At 36.9% G+C, this 22380-nt stretch overlaps 2 protein-coding genes across 5 annotated transcripts in view; one reads left to right on the top strand and one right to left on the bottom strand.

Annotated features, from left to right (window-relative positions):
- Positions 1-6: 6 nt before the first annotated feature.
- On the top strand, positions 7-7191 carry PSMG2 (proteasome assembly chaperone 2). The gene is made up of 7 exons (XM_085322487.1): positions 7-162; positions 1680-1851; positions 2637-2695; positions 3671-3789; positions 5085-5258; positions 6194-6314; positions 6827-7191. The coding sequence occupies exons 1-7, from the start codon at positions 94-96 to the stop codon at positions 6917-6919; spliced, it is 807 nt and encodes a 268-aa protein (XP_085178613.1). The 5' UTR covers positions 7-93; the 3' UTR covers positions 6920-7191.
- An 8292-nt stretch (positions 7192-15483) lies between these two features.
- The window catches only part of PTPN2 (protein tyrosine phosphatase non-receptor type 2), a 34139-nt gene continuing 27242 nt past the window's right edge, over positions 15484-22380 (bottom strand). For 2 of the 4 annotated variants that reach the window (XM_085322467.1, XM_085322468.1), the window contains exons 8-10: positions 21957-22147; positions 20147-20347; positions 15484-15842 (exon numbers count right to left, since the gene is read on the bottom strand). In XM_085322467.1, coding sequence (XP_085178593.1) covers positions 15821-15842; positions 20147-20347; positions 21957-22147 — 414 coding nt within the window. In that variant the 3' untranslated portion in view covers positions 15484-15820. Of the gene's footprint in view, positions 15843-16477; positions 20348-21956; positions 22148-22380 lie in introns of those variants that run through there. The other 2 variants (XM_085322471.1, XM_085322469.1) reach the window with 2 other exon arrangements.

The following is a 22380-nucleotide window of genomic DNA, read 5'->3' as shown; positions in this document are numbered from 1 at the left end:
GGGTCGCTGCGGTGGGGGCGGGGAGGCGTTTGCCGCCGTTTGCCCCCGTTTGCCGCCGTTTGCCTCTTTCCTTTCCTTTCCTTTCCTGCCGGCATGTTTGTCCCTTGCGACCGTGGCGGTGGCCCCGCCGGCTCGGACTTCGAAGGCTTCACTCTGCTCGTGGTGAGTGGCGCTCCTGCCCCCCTCGCCGAGGTGCCGCCGGAGCGGAGCGGAGCGGAGCGCCCCGCGGCCGCGGCCGCGCAGAGGGACGTGCCGCTTCGCGGGGCCCGGGGCGGCTCCGTGCAGCTGGGGCCCGAAGCAGCTTCGGAGCCTTCGCTGGGGCCTTGGTGGGGCGTGGGCGGGGGCTCGTCGCTCGTCTCCACGGCTGACTCGCGCTTGGAGTACAGTGTAGGATTTACACACTTTCAGATCCTTGGGATGATGCCCCTGGTTTTCATAGCCCAATTTAAAATACTGATTAACTACGTAATCGATTGATCTTTAGTTTGTTAGTTTAGATGCTATATGTACTGTTTCTCAGTGGCAAATTCATTAGCTGTGCTATATTTAAACTCAGCTTGGAATGGGTTTAGAAAATATTTTAATAATCTCTAATAAGAAATTGATTTAAGATAAATTGCTAGAGGTTGCTATGTGTATTAYAGGGTAAGAATTCCAGTTCAGGCTGTGAAGTAGCAAAGCACTATTTTTCCTACAAGTAAGCGCCCTTACTTTATCATTTAAAGGTAAYCTTATCACCTTACATCAAGGGTTACGTTGCCTCTGATGACTGTGCATGTTCACATGCTGTATGAGATTATTATACAGGAAGTCATTCCAGATCAGCTGACTAGTAAAAGGAAATAGTTCACTGCTATTTTCTTTGTCTAGGAATAACAAGCTATTGAGTACCAGCCAATTTGTAGTGATAGTCTGTAGTTCTGTCCTTTTTTACTTTGAGGTTACTGGCAYCAAATTTCATGTGTTTCCAGGACCGATGACTCTTGGGCCACACCAGTTCATAGGCACRGGCTTGTTTATAAATCGGTGAGAGGCAACTGAAAAATTTACAGTTGTCTTCCATTTTCAGCTTCTGTAGAAGGATGTAAACTTGAAATCTGAATTTTTCCTTATATGCTATCAGATTGGATAGGCATCAGCCTGTTTTGGTGATAACACATGCTAATTTCACATCAAATGCATCTAAGATAGCCTTAGCATTTACATCCCTAAAAGATGATAAATGATTTACTCATGTATTTAGGTCAATCTGGTATTTATAGTTTTAATGTGCAATATCAGCATTGCCATTCAATGTCACTTGGGGGCTGCCAAGCTCTGTATTAGGTTTTGGAGTAATTTTTATCTACTCTGTAGCCAAAAAAGGGAGGTTGAGTGGAAGGACACAAGCCTCCAAGCCTTTTTTTTAATGTTTATGATGAAACAGGATTATCCACAGAAGTAGCCTGTATATATGTGTGGGACAGGGACCAAATTATGTATTAGTAAGCTGTTAAGATGTTGTCATTTTTGTAAGAAGGTGGTACTACTTTAAGAAATTACATGTTTAATCAGAATTCAACTTAACTTGAATTTTAACTGTTTGCAAAGGCATATTGTATTGTCCATAAACACACTGTAGTTCTTTAAGTGAATTATGTATTTACTATTATAAAGCTAAAACACTTCTGTTACTTCAGCCAGCAGTGTCAGTGGGAAATGTTGGTCAACTGGCAATAGACCTAGTGATTTCCACACTTGACATGACTAAAGTTGGCTACTTCTACACTGATTGCCTTGTGCCAATGGTTGGGAATAATCCATATGCAACTGCAGAAGAAAACTCAACAGAGCTGAGTATAAATGCTGAAGGTATGTATTGAATGCTGAAGATATTCRCAAGCTAGATCTTAAATATGTGCTTGTAGAAAGCAATTCTAAGAATGTTGCCTTTTTTTCTTTTTTTCTTTTTTTTATACCTTTTGCTATGGTGAACAAACTATTTAAACTAAGTTCAGTAATAACTTTTAAAACTAAATCTGATTTACAGGTAAGAATGTAAATTTACACTTTGCAGAGGAAATTTACTTTTGTTATTTTGCATAAAACATGGAACCAGTAAGAAATGTTGAGTCACAACCATATTACAGTGCAGCCAAAGCTCTCTGTGTTTTTAATCCTAGATAATGTGGAAAGTGTATATACTTACAGTGAAACATGGCAGGCAAGCTGAATTAGAGTATAAAAGGATACTTCTCTTGTCTTCTTCCTTTTCACCTATCTTTACCTTTTCCTAATGCAGTGGGTTCTTTTTTCCCTCCAAATTCTCACTTCTTTTCTGTGCGTTCCTCATAGTATTTCATATTATACTCAGAGTTCATCTGAGTCATTACAGGAGTTTTTTTTTTTTTTTTTAATAGATTTTACTTCATTCAATCCTTTGTATTTATACCAACTGAAATAAAATTCAATGAAGATGATGGACAAAAATACATATCTTTTATCCTCTGAATTATATCAAGCTTTTCAGTAATTTAATTAGATAGCTGAAAGGTTTACTATCCTGACATTTATAAACTGGATAAATCCAAATACTTCTAAGCCCAGATCCTTTTCTTGTTTTCTTATTATGCAAAGTTGTTGTTCTCTCCTTATAGTGTATTCATTACCTTCAAGGAAACTTGTAGTTCTGCAAATCAGATCACCTTTTATAAAGGTACGTATGTTCATTGTTTGTTCTCACTTCAGTATTCAAATTCAGTTGTTCTACTGGCAAACAGTTTTCAAATGGTCTAGATGAATTTAGACTGTTGTTATAATGTCTTAAAATAAGCACAACTGAAACAAATACACTGTGTTATGAAATACTGTCTTATAAACAAGATATACAAAAAAAAACCCAGCAAAATGTTTTTCTATTTAATGATACATTTTCTATAACTTTTTAAACTTTCTATAACTGTTCAACAAAAGCTGGCTCCTACCTTCATTGATGGTTGAGATTGGTTGGTTTGTTTTTGTTTCAAGCTCTCAGTCAGAAACAACTCAGTCAGTTTGGTAGAATTTAGTGTAAATATATCCTTAGTTATTAACTGTCTTGACAAAACAAAATGCTCTGATTTTTGTCCATTTTTTTGTATATAACAAATGGAGTACATTAGGAAATAAATGGAGATGACAGCAAGAATTAATCTAAGAAAAGATAAATACACAAAGACAATAAACATGAAGAGAAAAAAATAAAGATGTTAATTGTTAACTGTATAATGATCTCAAACAGGCAGAACGCCACACCAGAATAAATTGCATTGCGGTTTTTTTGGCAGTTCAAATTGTGGAGAAATACTGTGGAATGTTATTATCCCATATTGTTCTTGAAGTTTTTTCCATTGGTATTAATGGCACACAAAATAAGTGGTGCAGCTATTATTAATGTGGTCTTCATAATTTTTATCATTATACGTATTTTTTTGATTAAGTAAACAACCTGAGTTGTCTGCTTTTGAAAAACATATCTGATATCTGAAACTGAAGACTGAATGGATATGAAGAAAAAAATCATCGTTCAACGTTAAATATAGCATCTAGTATTGTAGACTTGTGGCTTTTCTTAAGGGCACTAAACTTTTTTTTTTCTTCTTTTTCCACCTCCCCCCTCCTTTTTTCCTTCTCCCTCTGTCTTTGCATAAAGAACAAGTACAGGCCATTTTCTGAAGCACTGCTTTCTTGGGTACAAGCCAGCAAATGTGCCAGAGTTATTCTTCTGTCTAGCAGCCATGCATACCAGCGTGATGATGAGCAACTTCTTGGGTATGTGTTTGTCCTTAAATGATTTGACTGTTATTTTTGGCAAACTGGCATATATCCATCTGCTTAGTACTTTTTGATAGGGTTCTTTTGTTTTGCTGTGTAGGTAGATCATAAGATACTTAATATATTATTAAAATAGTGCGTTATACAGCTTTAGAMTCTGAGCTTTGTTAGTCTATTGACAATACTGAACAAAAAATATACTGTAAGTAAATTTGCACTTGGCTTGTGCCGGCAGCCTTGAGTTTTAACAGCTTTGTTGTTGTTGTTGCAAGCACTGTTAAGGTTTAGCTGCTAACATACAGCTCGCTGATTAGATTTTTAACATTTAGTTAGAATATTTTAGTTTCTTATCTCTTCTTTATTATTCTGCATTTTGAGTTTTCCTCTTTCAGTTAGCTGTCTTTTTTTTTTTCTTTTTAAATATGCAATTACCAATACTTGTTAGGAGGAAACTATACAAAGTGTTATTAGGTGTCATTGCCTTAAAAAATATGCATTACTTGCTGATTGAGGGCTTTGATAGTCTGAGACTTACCAAAAAAAAAAAAAATCTTGAAAAAGATCAGCTGTTATCACCATAATGTGTAAATGTGTAGAGCCCTAAAGATATGTAGGTCTGTTCATGTTCTAGATATAGTGACCATTGATACTTGCATACAGTTTGTAGAGTGGTCATCAAACATGGATGAAGTGAAAGGGACTGACAGCTACTTTGTGTTTTGTGTCATTAGTTGTGGTGACTTATTCTGAATAAATCCTTTACCAGAGAGTTACCAAAGAGTGAGGGTAATACATTATGAAAATATGAAAGACTTAACAGAAGTCTGCAAATATTTGTAGTTTGAGCTTATAAAATACATCAAAATGAAGCCCAAGCTTACTTTAGCTAACTTTAATTGAATTGGTTCCCATGTAAAGGAACAATAACCATCACTTTTTTGTAAATAATTTTAACAACCCTTAAACAGTTCTCCTACTTAAGTGCTTTTATATCTGATATGTGCCAATTACTTGGGCATCTAAAATGAGGGTATCTTTTATACTCGGAGGGAGGGAAAATTGCTGGGGGTATTATTATTTTTAATAATTCTGATGCAGTGGTGATTTCTGAAGGAAGAGATCCATCTAACTTGCTTCAGATTCAAGCATATCTTGGCAAAATATATCATTTAGTTATATTTGTAGCAGAAAATTGAACAGTCCTTGATGCATGTAGCTCATTTCCATCCCAAGTAATAATACCTATGTTGTCTGGTATGCTCGTACTGAACATATTCTTGATTTGTTCCTAGGACTTCACTACGCTACATACTTACACCTGCCCTTGAGAAATCAGTGGAAAGCCTTATGCAGAGGTTAAAATGGAAAGAAATGGAAAAAATAGCAGCTTACCCTGGAATAAATGATACAGAGAAAGTTCTACATATACCTGGAGGAGGCATCACAAAACTGTTGTTTACTGAGTGGTGAGTGAGCTGCGTGCGGAAACATACATCTTGTTTTCAGTAGAGAGGTAAAATTGTCTTTTAAACTACTGATTCACTGGTAGGAGACAGGTGTGTGTAACATTGTCCCTCTTAGAAATATTTCCATGCTCTGTTTTGCTGTCTGTACATTTATGCATTCAAGTGGAAGACTTAAGCAAGCAGCGTTTTACACATTTTTATTTGCTACTGTTTAATTATAGAGCTGCATCCCAAGTATGTCTTTATTCTGCCTGTTTTTGATAATATCTTTCTTCTCTGATGATTAGAATGTTTTTATGTAGGTTATATTCTGATTTTAAAAAGATTTGGGCAAAAATATTCAGAAACTTGTTTTCAGAAATTGTTTTGGTTGAATGAGTTGTTAAGTTGGTGGGCACATGCTTTGATTTACTAATATTGCAAACTCATGGATTTCCCCCTTTCTCTCCTATGTTTTGAGTCACTAATAGAATTTCAGCTAAATGGGATAAACTTAAAATGTTCCATCTGAGATTAAAGCCTTTCAGTTACATCTAATCAGGTATATTTCAGAATCTATGTGTTAAGCTTGATTATCTTGTTAATTAGTCCTCCATTCGTTGACCAGTGAAGTATTTTTGAAGAATTGCAGTGTATTTCAGACACTGTATCAAAAGGTCTTTGTAAATACCCCAAAAAGAGGACAAAAATGCAAACTAAGTGCATAAGCGGTGCCCTAAATAACTCTTTCAAAACCTGGGATTCCTGGTGCGGAAAGTCAAGAACAAACTCAAGACTAAGAAAGGAAAGCATAAAGTGTGAAAACACAACCAAGCAAAAAAGAATGATTTTTTTTTTCTTTTTTTAACGTCAGGCAGATTGTTGTGCTTAATTCATAGCTATCATTGTTCTGAGTTAATAATAAAACAAAAAAAATCTGCCTGTTTTTATTGCAGTTGTTCAAAAGGAATCCAAATGGCAGTTCTTCTAAAGTTCTGCTCTGAAGGGGACAATATCCCTGATGCATTTGCTCTTGTTAACTATCTTAATGAATGGCTCCAGCTAATTAAAACTGAAGTAAGTGCTGTTTGATCTAGAGTTCTTGTTTTGTGTCTCATTTTGTCAGTTATTTTCATTTTTTGTTCAATCTAGAACATTATGAATGTTTAGCTGAATTCTGTGAATTGAGACAGTCTTTAATGGGTTGAGTTCACTTTGGCCCTTGGTCTCCAAGGATAGTGCCAAATATATTTTTATTATAATATATTTATATTTTTATGCTTCTCTAGATTATATTACATTTTTATTGTATTTTTAATATATATTTAATTAAAATTACTCTGGGAATTCACAAGAAAAGAAAAAACATCCRCTTATTGGACAGATGTGGAGGAAGTTGTCTAAAGACTTTAACTGGTTTGGTATTACAGTAGTCTTCTCTAAAGCAATCCATAATTGTATAGACACTTGAAAGGCATTTTAATGTATTTTAATATTTAAGTATTTTAATACATACACTGGAGATAGAATTATGTTAAACTGTATTATTCTTTTAAAGCTTATAAAGAATTACTCTATTCCTGTTGCAGAGCAGTGATTCTACAGCTACTTCTTCACAATGGAGGATACCAAGTTCTTGGCGGTTACTTTTTGGCAGTGGTCTTCCACCTGCACTCTTCTGATAAGTTTTGTATTTTTTCTCTGAGTCACCTATATGCAAGTAAAATCCCCTGAGAAGATGATTGCCTAGTAATTGCACAGTGTTGCTGCAGCAACAGCAGCTTAATTTGTTGTGTACATAAATATTCTTTATTTAAGAAGAAAATTCCTTTTGCTTATGTGGCTAGCTAAAGAAATTAAGCTAACGTTCACTTACTGACCAAAGAAATATATTTTGTACAACTTGTTTATGGGAATACTGTTTTTTTTAAATAAAAGTATTTGGGGTGAGAAACATTTTTCTTTGGTTAATTGTTACTGCCATGGAAAAGATTGCAATACCCTTTTTTGATAACAGCTGAGAACTTGAGATTGATGTGCAGTTATAGATATTTTTATGAAGATGAAACCTTATTCTTCCATGTCTGCTTTGGATTGCCTTACATCACCAAGAAGGCTTTGGAAAAAAAGGCTAAGTTAAGCTCAGGAGTAATTTTGTTCTTTCTTTTCCTGACAGCTGCTGTGGTAGATTCAACTGGAAGACTTTTTTTTAAAAAACAAAACAAAACAAAAAAAACCCCAAAACAACAAAAAAAACCACTGCAAGACTACAGTTTGCTTTGCACCTTGGAGAATGGATAGGTGGAGCAAATGCTTCAACTAATTGTACACTGAAATACTTCCAAATAGCCTTAAAATGTAGACAGTCTCAAGTTAAATGCAGTACTTGTGTAGGTCACAAACCTAGGTAGGTGCAGGATAATGTTAGTGTGAACTAATTACTGCTGGCATTAGGAGACCTGGAAAAGCTTTGTGTTTGCTTAATGACATCTGCAAGGTCCTTTTTTCTTTTTTTAAAGGTTTGAATTGTATAACACTGATGCTTCTTAATGCCAAATGCTGGCTAGAAATGTAAACTAATCCTTTGTTTGTGATTAGCTTCTACGGTACCTACAGCGTGCAGATACTGTGTTTCAAGGTATAAAAAAATGTTCTGCCCCCTCCAAGCCGTGAATTGATGTGACTGTGAATGGAAAGAAACTTCTCTGAGGCAACTGACAAAGAAGCAACTAGTGTAGAACAGGCATTCAACCAAAAGATGGACCAAGTAACATGATTAAAAGAATCAGCATTATTCTGAGCTTAAAGATTTATTTTAGCTCATGATCTTATGATTGTTTCCCAGGGAACTTGAGTGGGTCTGTTTGGTTGGGGTTTTTTTGGTTGTTATTTTTGTTTGTTTGTGTTTGGAGGGGGCAGGTGGTTTGTGTGTGTGGCTTTATTTTATTATTTTATTTTTCCTCTCAACTGTAGACATGTGGAAGACTAAGCAGTTGTGCAGCCTACCTTTTTTTAGATCCCACCATGATGATTTATCATTCTTGCAAATACTGTTTATTCAAATTTTGCATTTGTAGAAAAGAACTGATGATCTAAAGGTTCTTAAAATGCTATCTTTTATTTTGATGAATTTTTAGATTCTGTGTGAATGTAATACATCACCTGTAACTGAACAGTAGGGGGCATGGAGAGATTTGGTAATTATTAGGAAAGTGTAAACTAATGCTGTACATTAGTTTGGAATGCTGAATCTTCCAAGTGGGCTGAAAACTTTCACCTTGGACCAGTAGATACCTAGGGCACTTAACTCTAAGCATATAGTCCTATGTAACTCACAAAAACTGCTTGCATGTTTTCATAAGCTGTTGAATCTGGAACTGAGAGGAATACATCATCTTAGATGGTCGAATACTAAGGAAGGAAGTCGGAAATTATGAGGCTGATTATGGGCCTGGTTTGGGGTTTAGATCTGAAAGCCAGTAGAGTATATCAGTTTCCCAGTAAAATACAACGGGTCGTCTTCTGATCTCAAAGAAGCTGCCGGAGATTTTCAGGGAAGACCATTTCCTGCTTTGCACACTGCAGCTCTTCTAAAGACCATGTTTGGATTGAGCTGTAGAATGGGAGCTTTGCTGATGTACTGGAGAAGTTACGCTGGGTCAAGAAAGAATGGCCTAGCAATTTAAACATACTCATATTGGAGCATAAGCTCTTGTCACTTTRGAAGAGTGGATGGATGTGGGTAAGAGAAACACCTTGAACTGACAGCCAATATATAGAATGACTAGTGCTTTTTTTTTTTTTCTTTTTTTTTAAGAAGTGGAATTTTGTTGGAATCACTGGAGAAACTAATGTAATGGAGATGCCTGTTAAAATCAGTTGTGCCTTCTGTAAGCTTTCATGAGATGAAAATGATCCTTAAAAAAGAGGGGAATGAATACACAAAGGCTTTGCTTTAATAGAAGAGAGGTTGGGGGGCAGGGGATTACTTGGGCTGTTTGCTTGCAACTCTTAAATGAAGGGTCTGATTTTGCAGGTTATGAACATGAGTCTGTATGGCTCTAACAGYTGCTGTATTGCCATTTGTACCCTTTCAGCACCAGCCTTACCTTAATTTAGGCCTTCATACTAGACTAGCGTGGGAACATAGCTGCGTTTGTGCAGGGGTCAGATGAACACAACTACAATGACCTTGAAGAACAAGCTCTCAGGGTATGTCTTCTGTTATATTATCTTTCAAAATGCTGAACTGTACCCATCAAAGAACCAGCTCTTCAATCACAGCTTGCRTATTGCTTATACAGTGAGTACTTGTATTTGAAAATAATTACATATACATTTGGGATGCTTAATTAGGTTTTTCTAACCATCATAGAACACGTAGGGGGCAGGTTTAGCTCTGCTGGTTAGAGCGTGGTGCTGCTAATGCCAAGGTCATGGGTTCAATCCCTGTACAGGCTACACTGAGGGTTGAACTAGATGATCTCCAGAGGTCCCTTCCAACCTTACCATTCTGTGATTCCTACTGGGGGAAAAAAAAGGGAATTACCAACAGACACAAGCTTTTGCACTTTTTTTTTTAATAAGATGGTTGTCTAAGTTTTATCTATTAGTTGGCTCTGTTTAACTGCCTGATTCCTTGGGGATCAAATTAACTGCTTCATTTAGGCCCTATTCACAACTGTCATTATTCTAACACCTGTGAGCCACACTGTTGTATAACTAATAAGCTTACTAACCATCTCTGCCTCCAAACTGTTTTTCTGTATGATACTCAGTACTGCAAACATGTTAGCATACGTGATGCATTAGTTTTGGTGTTTAAATAATTTGTTACATACAAATAGCCAACTTAAACAGGATTCTCTGCAGCTCTTTGACACAGGCTAGATCTTTGGTCAAGATCTAGAACACACTGTGTTGAAGCAAAATATACAAGGTAGGTATATTTAAAAAAAAATACACCGAAGTTGACTTCTGGGCTTTTTAAATGATGCATTAAAAAAAAATCTTAAGGGAGTTCTATTAGGTGAATTAAAACATCGTTTGGGCAACAAGCACCATTGTTTGAGCATCCACAGGAAGTTCACCAGGTAGGAAAAGTCTTGTATTAAACGCTGCGTTAATCACAATGGAGTCCGATATATGCAGAGTGGTGTTACAGAAGCAGCAGTTAAGAAGGTATTTAATTGCAGACTGTATTCATCAAAATCAAAGCAGTTTTGATCACAGATTAAATTTCAAGGAAAGTCAGTAAGGCCTGGAACAAGAAGAAGCCGTAGTAAAAGGCTAGAGGCAGAAAAACAAGAATTTTGAAGCAGCAGCAAGGGAATGTTTGATGACTAGACCATAGCCCACAAGCATCCAGAGTTTTTTTACGGCATGGGAGTTTTCTCTCCTTCTAATGATTACAGGTAAAAGGTGCAATTTATCATGAAAATACTTGCTCAAATAGCTTAGACACTTGCATGATATTTACAAACCAGCAGTTTTAAAGCAGCTAGGAGAAACTAAGTTGGAAGAACTGACTTGGAGAAACGAAGATGAGTTGCACAAATGCATGGTTTAAAAACAGAAACAGGCCAATGTTGCAAAATGAGTGCATGAGTGCTTTAAAGAGAATTTTAGTACTAAGGAGAATTCCTGCATTTGCTGCTTAGTTTTCTGCATTATTTTTTTGCTTTGGGAATCAGTACTAGCTGGTCACTTCTGTTGGCCTTTTAATTAAACCAGTGCTGATGTTACAAACATCTTAGGAAAATGTATGTATCTGCTGGCTACTGATAAAATACATATTTTTTTTTCTTTTAAGAACAAAGCATTAAGATTTTTAAAGTAAGTATCTAAAAAATATAACTCTTTCGATTTGTTTCAAATGAAAAACACAACCAAGACAGATTCTTTAAGGCTCTATGAGTGTTTCTAAATGTAGATTTACTGGTAGTCCCTTGTGATTTGTATGCTCAAAGGCAGGGTAGGCAGATGGCCAGATAATCTCAGTACATACTGCACTAACAATCTGCTATGGAGCTTAATAGAAATTGAGACTGAAGTCTTGGTTTCAGCAAAGACATTGCCTCACCAACTGCCGTTCCTTTTATAGTTACAACATCTGTTATACCTCTGAAGAAAATCTATTTGTGCTCCAGCTCCAAGAATATAAAAATGTACATGAAGGCATCAGGTGAGTTTCTATATATAACATAGTGACAACATCCCTAAGAAAACAGAGGGGCTTGAATGCATTTTAACCTAAAAGCAACATCATGTAGATTACATTTAGTTAACTAGTAGCTAAAATGAATTTCTTTCCCCTTCCCCTTTATCCTATTCTTTTAGTTTCTTAGCCAATAAATGTGGGGGGGGCAGGGAAGACATGGGGAAATAAAAACTATATCAAGTTAGCTTGCTCTGCTGTCATTTGATTGACTCATCTTGAACCCATGTTAGTCATATACAGTTTTTCACTACTGGAATCCCTCTTCAGCTATTAACCAAAACTCTAAGGCATGAAATCTAGTATTTTGAGCAACTAAAGGGCTGAATTTTATCATTTAGAGCTCTTCTAAAATTCTCCAGCCTCAGAGAGATGTCTCGGAAGTCCTGACCTCAATGCTCAAATTTGCATCAGCCTTCTCATCTGCCTAGTTGGTCTGACAACCTATGTGTAATGCAGAAGCCTTTCTCTCCGGACTACTGCATCTTCCAGTTAGGATTTGTGTATACAAGAATATTATCCTTTTTTATTGAACTGTCCAGTTTTAATCAGTGAGCTAATTGCGTTTATTTTAATTAGAGACTCATAAAAATGATCATCTAGCTCTAAATATCTTCAAATCAGGCAAAAGAACTAAACAGCTATACCACACAAATGTCCATTCTAATTCTTGGTAGCGAGAATGAAGCCCTGACCATTCTGGGCAGGCCACAAACAATTTTTACAATGTTAAGAAAATGACGGTAGAATGTGAACACTGTGGCACAAAATCTGTTAAGATTCTGCAGAGAATTTGTCAATAATTAAAAGAAGAATATTTAAAGATCTAAATTGTGGTATCTACGGTCTGATGTAACTACAACTACTAAGCATTTATCTGAAACCCTTACAACAGAGGCTAGATCATGGCAAAGATGACTGCAAAAAAGCAGTCTGAGACATTTTCAAAATGACAATTGCCATTTAAGAGTTTCTTGGAGCCTAAAAACTGACTAATAAAATAGAGCAAACTGAAATTAAAACACATTTTACAGGCATAAATATACTGATGCTATTCTTCAAATCTTGTAAGTGCTGTAAGCAAGAAAATACAAGCAAAAAATCTGGTTCTTCAACAGAAACTTAACATGGAGAAGAAAGGTGAGTATTAGGAAATTTTGGGAAGCAGCCATTAGCTTTCAAAACTGCACTGCAGGAACGCTGTCTACTTACCTGCTGTGAGTGACTTTGAAGGCTGGCTCCATGCTAAGCCACGTGAAGATTATCCCTAGTTTATTCTCCCTCTTCCCTACTCCACTAGCCTAATTCAGTGGCTAACGGGTTTGGAGATTTAGCAAACTAAATCCTGCTCCTGAACGCTGACCCATACGTGTTGATTCTGAACTTAAAATTTGTTAAAATAGATGTCAAGCATGGTAACAGCTCTGAAAGAACATTGCTGAGGATGGTACCCTCCTTAAACTTTTTACGCTACAGTCAGGGCCATGATACAAGTGTACTAGACCCAAGCAAGGCATGCACAACTGTGGACAGGAAAGAACCAAGAATGTGAGTGTTTTTTTTTTTTTTTTAAATAAGTAGTAATAACACTTTGAAAGTTACTATGAAGTGGACAAATAAATTACTGAAGACTRAAAAGATAAAGACGTCATCATTTGCCTTTGCAGCACACTTAGCTAATTTTAGATAAGAAGTATCTCCTCAGCTGACACACTGCGGAGTAAAACTTCAAGGAGAAGGAAAGGTGAGCAAGTTCCCAAGCAAGGGGCCCTGAAGGGGAAACACAAAGCTTTTCCCTGCGGAAAAGATGCGGACTCACGGGTGCTGCAGGTGGCTCTCGGGCCCTCCAGCCCCTGCGAGCAAGGGGATCAGGGCAGGTCTGGCTGTGGTGGCGCCTGCGCCTGGCTGCAGCCCCCATGGGCAGTATCACCCTCCGGCAGTGAGCCTGGCCACAGCATCTGCGTTTGCTGCCTGCGCTTTTGCCCACCAAGCCGAGCTGCAGTGCAAGGTAGTGGTTTTGTCCTTGGGTCAGTAATAGGGCTGGTAAATGCCTACTACKACGAGTACAGTGCTGCAAAAATTCCTCTTGAACCTGGGAAAAACTGGCAGGGAGGTTAGCCATAATTCACATCTTTTTAGTTGTAAATCTACAAGTCTGTCATTCTTCCATYGCAGTTGTTTTCAAGGCTGTGATTAGAAACTGGTGTTCTTCTTAGAATGCAGCCTCTCAAATTTCTTCATCTTTTTAAATATATTTTTACAGTAATCAAGAATTCTGGGCTTGTGCAAAACCAGCAAACCAATCCAAACACTTTAGTTTCCTGGGCCAGCAAGCCCAGGCTCCTGCTGTTTGAAGCACTGTTTTAGGCTGACAAAGCTCTGGTTTTGGAAATTCTATTTCTTTATCCTCTTCGCTCCTCACAAGAGACTCTTCACAAAATCGGCCCGAAGCAAAATCTAGTCTGGCAGCTCTGGGGAGGGAGGGCTTTCAAAAAAGAATGCTGAAGGCCAACACCAGCATTTTGAAAAGAGGCCCCTGTGGGACTAGAGCCAAAACACACTTAGCCATCTATACTTGAAACTACATTGGAAGATGAACTAGTTACAATTACCTACAATAGCAGCAAGTAGAACAAAGTATGCACACAGTTCCAGTAGTCTTCTGCCTTATGCATACTTAAAGAGGAAAAAACAAGGAAAGCATTATTCATATCAAGTTAAAAGGCGTGAATTTCCRAAAGCCATATCCAGAGGTATGTGAAGTGGCATAAAAAGGCTCCATTACTGTATTGTACAGCAATGGTGTTTACTGCAGTGTTTTTGACCAGATCTTGATCTCTTGTTCTAAAATGCCTGGTCTCACAGCTGCAAAGACAGACCTGAAAATGAAATCTGAATCAAATTGTAACAGTTTATTTTCCCCAATTTGATGTATAGTATGAACTATCCTAGTCACCTGAAGGAATTAAAAATACTTAGCCAGATACTGGTGATTTACATTATTCTGAGATGGTGCCAAGCATGTATTTAGCTCAAATAATGGCATAAAATATTCCTTTACTTCAGCTTCACATTCAAGCTGAATACAATTCTGGATAGTGTTGCTTTCATGAATCACTGAATGATTGAAACTGAAACATGAACTGAAAACTAAGTTTTGTTAATATTTCAAACTACTTATTTCAGCAGATACCCGCAGTAGTCCTATGCGCCTGTGTCCTTCATGCTTAAAGTGTTTTCTTCTCCTACCTTCAGCAACATTAAACTGTATCATTTATACAAAATCCATTACACAAAAATATGCAGAGTAGTTGCATAGAAAACCCCACAGCATACTAGTTTAGATATTATTTTTTTTCTCACGAATTAAACATTTATTTGAAATGTGTCAGAACTTTAATGCAGAATTTACATTAACTCTGTTATAGAACATACAGGGCTCAAAGCCCTGTTGAGTTTACTAAAMTATCTCCTTAAACAGTTCACACCTTTCCAGTCCAGCCATTCCAAATGCATCAGGGAAAAGATCTGATTAGGGATTTAGGATGTGAAACAAAACATTACACACAGAACACACTGATGGCATAATCCAAAACCAATTTAATTAAAGATTCCATTGACTTTGTGTGCTTTCCACCAAGCTCTTAGTAATGTTAATTATATGTGACTGTGGGTACTGAAACTTCAGCTTTCCTGTCTTTCCGTTCCTTTAAAGGATCAATGATAATGAAACACTTTCCCTTATTCTGTTTTGTGCATATTTTATAGCAAACATTAGAAGGATTACCAAACCAACAAGTTTGATGAATGAAGATATATTACAAAAATAGTGTGCAAACGTTCCTAGCCAAGACTATGATACTTAGCAGCAGATTCATGGAAGTGTTTGCATAAAGACCATTCTATCCAGAATATTTTGCCATCTTCCAGTGAGAGAGGAAATTAGGAAGCCTTTAGGTAAAATAATATTCCCCCTCCCCAGAGTCTCTTAACATTTTCTTCCTAACATAATGCGCACACAACAGCACGTTGTCAATTTAAAAAAATATTTAATGCTGCCAAAAACATAGAAAAATACATAAGAATGGCAGTACAAAACAAAGTATTTTCTAATTTATTTCTCTTACATCTTTCTACATTAATACAGGCATTATAAAAACATGACAGCAAAGTATTTTGTTTTGCAAAGTAGCATGCTGGTGGTATTCTTCATCCCCTGGATGTAGTTTACGCTGTAAACAGAYAATTGAGGTCATCTTGGTACTTATTAGACCTCAGTTTTGTTCCCGAAGAGGGGCTCATGTCTTGCTTTGCATGTCAATAATTTGCAGTTTCTAGCTGCAGAATATTCACAAGTCTTGAAGGCTTAGGTGTCAGTCAGTCTCGGCCTACGACATACAACGCAAAAGAAAGTCACCGATTCAGTACACAGTGCAAGAGAAAAGAACACACTATGGGTTTGCAACTCACTATACAACACAAAGTAGCTTCTCACACATTCACTGTAGCAACTACTGATTAATTTTTGTGTGTAGCAAGTGCTTCTGGAAAGCTGTTTCTTTTTCAGAAGGTATTTAAATAGTATAATGTAAGGCACATTACTTCCTGGAGAGCTTCAAGTGTAAGTCTCAATCCAGCAAGCCATTACCCATGCATCTATGCATAAGCACTGCAGAGAAATCATCTTCAACCTTACTGGGAATAGAAGACAGCATCTCAAAATCAAAATTTTTCATGGCTTTGTAGGCCAATCCTGGCAACATGGCATGGAAATAAAYGTTTCTAAGCAAGTTTTTCTTGTACTAAGGAGGACATTCCAACATTGAACATTTTGTTCTTTGGAAAGGTTAGGAACATATAGAAAGACCTTGGTATTTACAGCACCAAACTCCCCAGGGAACTACCAGCAAAACGCTTGAAAGTTCTATAGACACCACTTGACTTATAGCAGGTTTAAGTTAAAGCATTAAAGAATTCTTCCAAATATGAATCCTTCCAATTTAAATAAAGACTCAGACAGAGGTGCAATTTTGAACATATTTATTGTTAGTACATAAGAATGAAAGACTGATCTAAAACTTTGCAAGAAAACAGGAAGACAGTTTGTTATGTCAATTCTGCAAATTTCATCCTACGACTTAAGCCACTTGACCCCGAAGAAGAGTTCCTCTTCCGTCATCGTTAACCTCTCACGCAGTCAAGTCTCAGGTTCAACAACAATGTCAAACAGCCAGCTAAATAATTTGGTTAGCATTAATTAAACTTAAAGCTAACCAGGCTTTTTAATCCCCGACAGAGTCGGCCACTCCAGTCACACATACACGCACGCACACTTTTTCCCTATTCACTTGAATATAGGTCAATATAAGGAAACAGACCCCTTCCCCCCAAGATATAATGAAATTAGGTAGGTTTCACTTGTAACATCCTACTTCCATAAACTTGTAATTCTCCAGAAACACAATATAATCAAATAGAAAACCTAAAGGACTAATTCCAAACCTTGCAAACCACTTGCAACTAAGGTCTAAATGTTTGTTAGCCATGGCTTTCTGAGATGAGCACAATTTGTACAATGCTTTGACAGTCACTTTTAACAACACTTTTAACTGGTCAAATTTTAAGTAGTCTGCTATGCAAACTGGTACGCTATTTCCAGAATGGGTGGCAAGTGGAGAGTGGAAATTGCAGCAGGATTTTGAGTCAGAAGTTCAACAGCACTTCAGAAGCAGCATAGTTCCAATCTGCAGCTTCCTAGAAACTCAGATTTTTTTCTCCCCGTTTTTACACATCTCCTAAAACATAGGTCCCAGGGATTGACAGACCTTAATTTTAACCCACGTCTGTTCTTATTTAACATCCAGTTGTTTAAAGCTGCCTTAAGTTCAAATTCTACAGGCTAACAATATCACACAGCTCAGTTTGCAATTAAAAGTCTCTCAAACCTTTTTGAAGTATTGAAGGCAAGAGGGCAAATTTTGTCCAGACTCAGCTACTGATGGTCCAGAAAAYAGTTTCATCCAAATCATCTCTGAGAATATGCTAAGAAAGCTAATGCTTAATTTCACCTTCCCACTCCCACACAGTAACACACTATTCAATGTTCAAAATAGTTCTGTGCAACACTTCTATTGAACCAGGGTTCTGAAATTATTAACAATTAGAATTTRGAGATACATCTAGTGATGTAGCCAGATCAGAATCTTACAGATTAACTGTTTATTATGCAAGCCCTACTTTACTGTATCAAGAAGGTAACACTGTGACACAATATAAGCATCCCACATACCACCCCCTTCTCCCATCCCCAAGAAAAGAAGAATGACTGCTCAGGATTTGGAGAACAAAAAAAGCCTAAGTTTAGAGGACAGAATTAAGAAAAAATAAAACTCAAGTTTTGACTTGACAACACATAATTACAGCTTAATGTCAGTAGGATGCTGGTGGCCCAGGAAAATCCCTTTCGTGCAGAGAAAGGAAACAAAAAATTGTGGGATTTCAGTGCAGTTCTCTGGCATTTTTTTCCTTGGTTGCTTTTAAGCACTTAAAATCTGGAATATTTTTTTGTTATAAAAGCACTCTATTATATTCCATATGGTTTTTCATAACCAAAATAACTTTATAAGGTATGTACATTTACAGTGGATATCAGTAGAGCTGATAATGAAAAATCCTCAGTCTTCACAATTCAAAAAAGAATTTTCTATCAGACTCTTCCTAACTGAAAGTTTCCAYTGTTAACAGTGCAACCTGTCCTAAAATACTTAGGCTGCCTACCCTTACTGCGCCACAGCAATTAATAAGTCCTTTCGCTGTCACAGCTCCATGGCTGGTCAGTAACACAACAATACAAATCATCTTTTAATGAATAATGCCTCTAAAACCTAGAATTCTCTCTCTCGAAAAACTGCATTTGTTTTTTTTCGTCTTTTTCTCTTCCTTATCTGGACACTTACACATTTATTTACTATATAAACAGTACAGTCCAAAATAGTATTAGCTATTGTGAAATAAGAATTGCAAAGTGTATACTCAGCTTTGTGCAGTAAATGTCAGACCATTTGGGCCCCATGCCTGGCATGTTACGACTGAGCTTGAAAGTACTGGAAACTTTTCAATTTCTTTGGATGGAGGAACTAGCAGAGTTAGTTAGTTATCTAGCAGAGTATTTTTCAGCAGGAAATCCAAGAAGTGCTTTACGAAAAGACACCCTTCCATCCCACCCCCACCCCAAAATTAGGCTAGGTAAACAAGAGAGAGAAAAAGTGACTTGTCTAATGTCATCCAACAAAGCAATGGCTGAATATATAAAAATCCAGGTTTCATACTGCAGCCCAACAGCAGAAGTTACTAAGTCTCAACATGACTGAAAGCAAGCCAGATAGAGCCGCACACAATCTCCCTATTCAAAGAGAAGGGTAAAAAGTGATTTGCATTGAAGTACCATTTAGAAAATGTCATTGTCCACATACTGCAAGGTGTGTGCTTGATTAATATTAAAGTGACCTTAGCATAAGTATTCCCAAAATACTGATCATGAAGTGTTTTACTATCATGCCTCTTCAGTACAGTGGTAAAGGACCTTAAAAGCAGTTTAGGTGGGTCTTCTACACCTCAGAGTTATAAATGTGGCTAATAGAACTAAAAATACAGGAAAATATTACCAACATTTGTTTTCAATTAAAACCACCCTTGGAAGTCAGACTTTTCTTTGATGTACTTTCTATGTCCATTCCTAGTGAGTGAGTTTTATCCTTGTAGCAATTAAAATCTATAGACACACAAAACATTATGTTTCACATTTAATGGAATGTCAGAAATTTAACAATGCTGGGCTTCAAACAATAGCTGAAGTCTGAATACATTAATCAATTTAACAGTATGCTTTTCCAGTGGGGGCAAACTTTGCAAACGCCTTTAAAAAAAGTCAAATTTCCAAGCCTTATTTAAATAATGAAAACTACAAAAAAATAAATAAGGAATGCAAATTAACAGAAAAGAAATTGTTAGAGACCCCATAGCTGCTCATATCAGAAATCTGGGTCAAAATATGAGGAATGGTTGCACTATTATTCTCATGCACAAATTATAATAAACAATTTCAAAATCAAATTATTTTTGGTCAGAAATGTGTACAAACTTAGCTTTTAAAAGTACAGTAAACTACAAAAAGATTAAATATGCAATTATAAAATATATTTATCCTAGGTCATAAGAATATAAAATGTTTATGTTCATGTTGCTAGTACATTACACATTACACACACTTAAGGATAACTTCTTTGCATTAATAATGTAAATGATAACAACACTGTTTATTGCTTATGTCAGGCATGTAAATTAAAACCCAGTCAACTTTCAGTAGCTAAACCTCTGAGTTCAGGGTTTGCCYAAGAGATCCGGTATAACACCGTTTTTAAAAGTGTATAAACAGTTGCAGCAAGTTTGTACCTGGTCATATAAATGAAAAAGAAACACCAACTTTGTTGGGGGTAGCAGTTCACTTTCGTAAGTACCTGTAGTGGAGAGTCCTGAGATGTTGACATGTGATCAGTTGATATCGCCTCTCTAGTGTGTTTCTAATCATCTGTACCCATTGCAGGTGCAGAGTTTACTGCTTTAAGTCAGGCCCCTAGCTACTAACTTGCAGCAAGATTATCTGCCAAAGCAGACAGGCTTATTGTTTACTTACGAGGAATGGTCTTGAAAATACATTTTCCAGCAATAAGCTCCAACTAAAATCAATGCACCAAACCCAATCTTAGTGAGAATAGGTTTCCAATATAACCACCTTTTTCTTTTTCTTTCAGTTTCATTTAGCTTCTGCTTCATCTGCTGCAGCTTCTGTGCTGTGATAGCTTTTCTATCCTCTCGCAGCCGTTTTCGGACAGTACTTAGAGGAAAGGGTGGGGGGAAAAAAGGTAAATCTTAAATTGTAAGACAGGAAAAAAATCTCTATTACAATACTAAAACCAAACTTCTCTTTCCAACACATTTCTAGTAGGTAACCCATCTATGGCAGTAGCATATAAAATCTAACAAAGTAATTTTTATTCTGTTTTATCTGAAACGACACACATCAAGACTAAGTGAAGCCTTATAGTTAGTAAATGACATATGGAACAATAATTGCACTTGACCTAGCATCTGAGCAGAGTTCTCCCTCATCAGTGCTCCATTTACATCTGAGATTTTTTGCATAGATGCTGCATAGTTCATACATAGAGTAGGATGCAAGAATTTGTAGTGCTGAAGCGTACACTTCCACTGCACCAATAGGTTCGTCCTAATCTACTGATGTCTACAAGTTTAATGCTGCTCATCTTAGGCTGATCAACTAGATCTTGATCAAAGGCACAGGCTAAAAATCACTTGTGTTATCACTCCACCAGTGACTTTTCATAATTCTTGTCTCTAAGTCTCCCCCCAGCCTCTTTAGATAGCACCGCTCATCTGGTACAACAAAAACTCTTTGTTTCCCAAAGTCCTAGTACACAAACATGACACTCCCATCCATGCTGCCCCTCCTGCTCGTGAGGGACTCCTCAGTTATCTACAAATGCAATGTTGTTCTTTCAAAACACGCAAGAGCACTCCATACTGTAGCAAAGAAGATAAAAACCTCACCAGGGTGTTCAGTATTCTACCCATCTGCTATTTCAGAATTTCATTCTCCCTATCTGCATTGAACAGCTGCTTCTTGTCTCAGATTGTAACCCCTAGAAAAACAYGATGTCTGCTCCAATTTGATGTATGGCTCTGCTCAATAAGTCCTGGTCTCTGGCTACGTGTCAGCATGCTACGGGAACACGGGCAGTTTGTGACACAAGTGCTGAGTACAGCATTCCTTAGGGCATAGCGGTTCAGAAAGTTCTTCCCAATACAGCTGCTAGTACCTTCACTGAACTAAATCCAGGAGTTCAGACTCCTGGACCTATGTACGTACGTATGTACGGTACCTATGATCAGGTTAACTTGACTGAGAAAGAYAAATTCACATACCACAGCTAAACCACAGAAATCTACTAGCAGTGGTAGATTTAATACAAATGGAGAGTAAAATATGGCTTCAGTAACGTCATTTCAATCACTAAATAGAAGGCAGCAGGCAATAGAAACTTTGTGCTTCTGAAATATCATGTATTTTTCAACCAGAAGTTATCACTGTGTATAAAAATCAGTCTGAAATTATGTTGGGCATTTTTACAATCTAGGACCTAATTTGCACTGTACAGAGTTCACAGACTGCCTGAAAATGTTTTCAAGCACAAAGTTTAGCTTCTTCAACTCTAGGCATCTGTTTTTCTTCTGCCTTTAAGCAATAAAGCTTTAATCACAAGAAATAACTAAAGTTGCATTAAAAAAAAATAAGAMAGACTGTCAAATCTTCTCTCTCTACTGAAGAAAGATCTTAAACTGAAGTTTCCCTACAATAAGAAAAGCACACAATAATTTGGCTTAAGAGCATCTATCCCTTCTAAATTATTGTTCATTTTGCCTACCTTTCAACATTTCCATCTGCGATATCTTGAACTCTATTGGACAAGTCAGTATTTATTTTCTCCATTTGATCTTGTTTCTCTAGGCCTATGCTGTTTCCATTGTACTTCTCTGTGGTTATTTTGGTTGGGTGTGGAGGAGACAGCTCTGAACTTGGCGCTTGGTCCTCCTTAGAGAGCTCCTTCCACCTTTTCTGAAGCAGAAACAAGATTTTTCAACAAAAAAAAAACAAAAAAACCCAAACAAACAAACAAACAAAAAAAACCCCCACACTTATAACACTAAATACTACCTCAAACCAAGATATTCTCCCACAGAATAGTCACAGTAGTAGATTAAAGCAACTATTAGATCAAGAAAAAAATCTAGATAAAGAAATAAAGTTAATTGGAGATGTACCTTCTTTAACAATAAGCCAAGTGAATG

The sequence above is a fragment of the Rhea americana genome, unplaced genomic scaffold, assembly GCF_003343005.1.
Source record: "Rhea americana isolate MKP2758 unplaced genomic scaffold, rheAme1 scaffold_78, whole genome shotgun sequence".
Lineage (NCBI taxonomy): Eukaryota > Metazoa > Chordata > Aves > Rheiformes > Rheidae > Rhea > Rhea americana.
The sequence above is the reverse complement of the archived record's forward strand: the minus strand, read 5'-3'. Positions and strand labels throughout refer to the sequence as shown.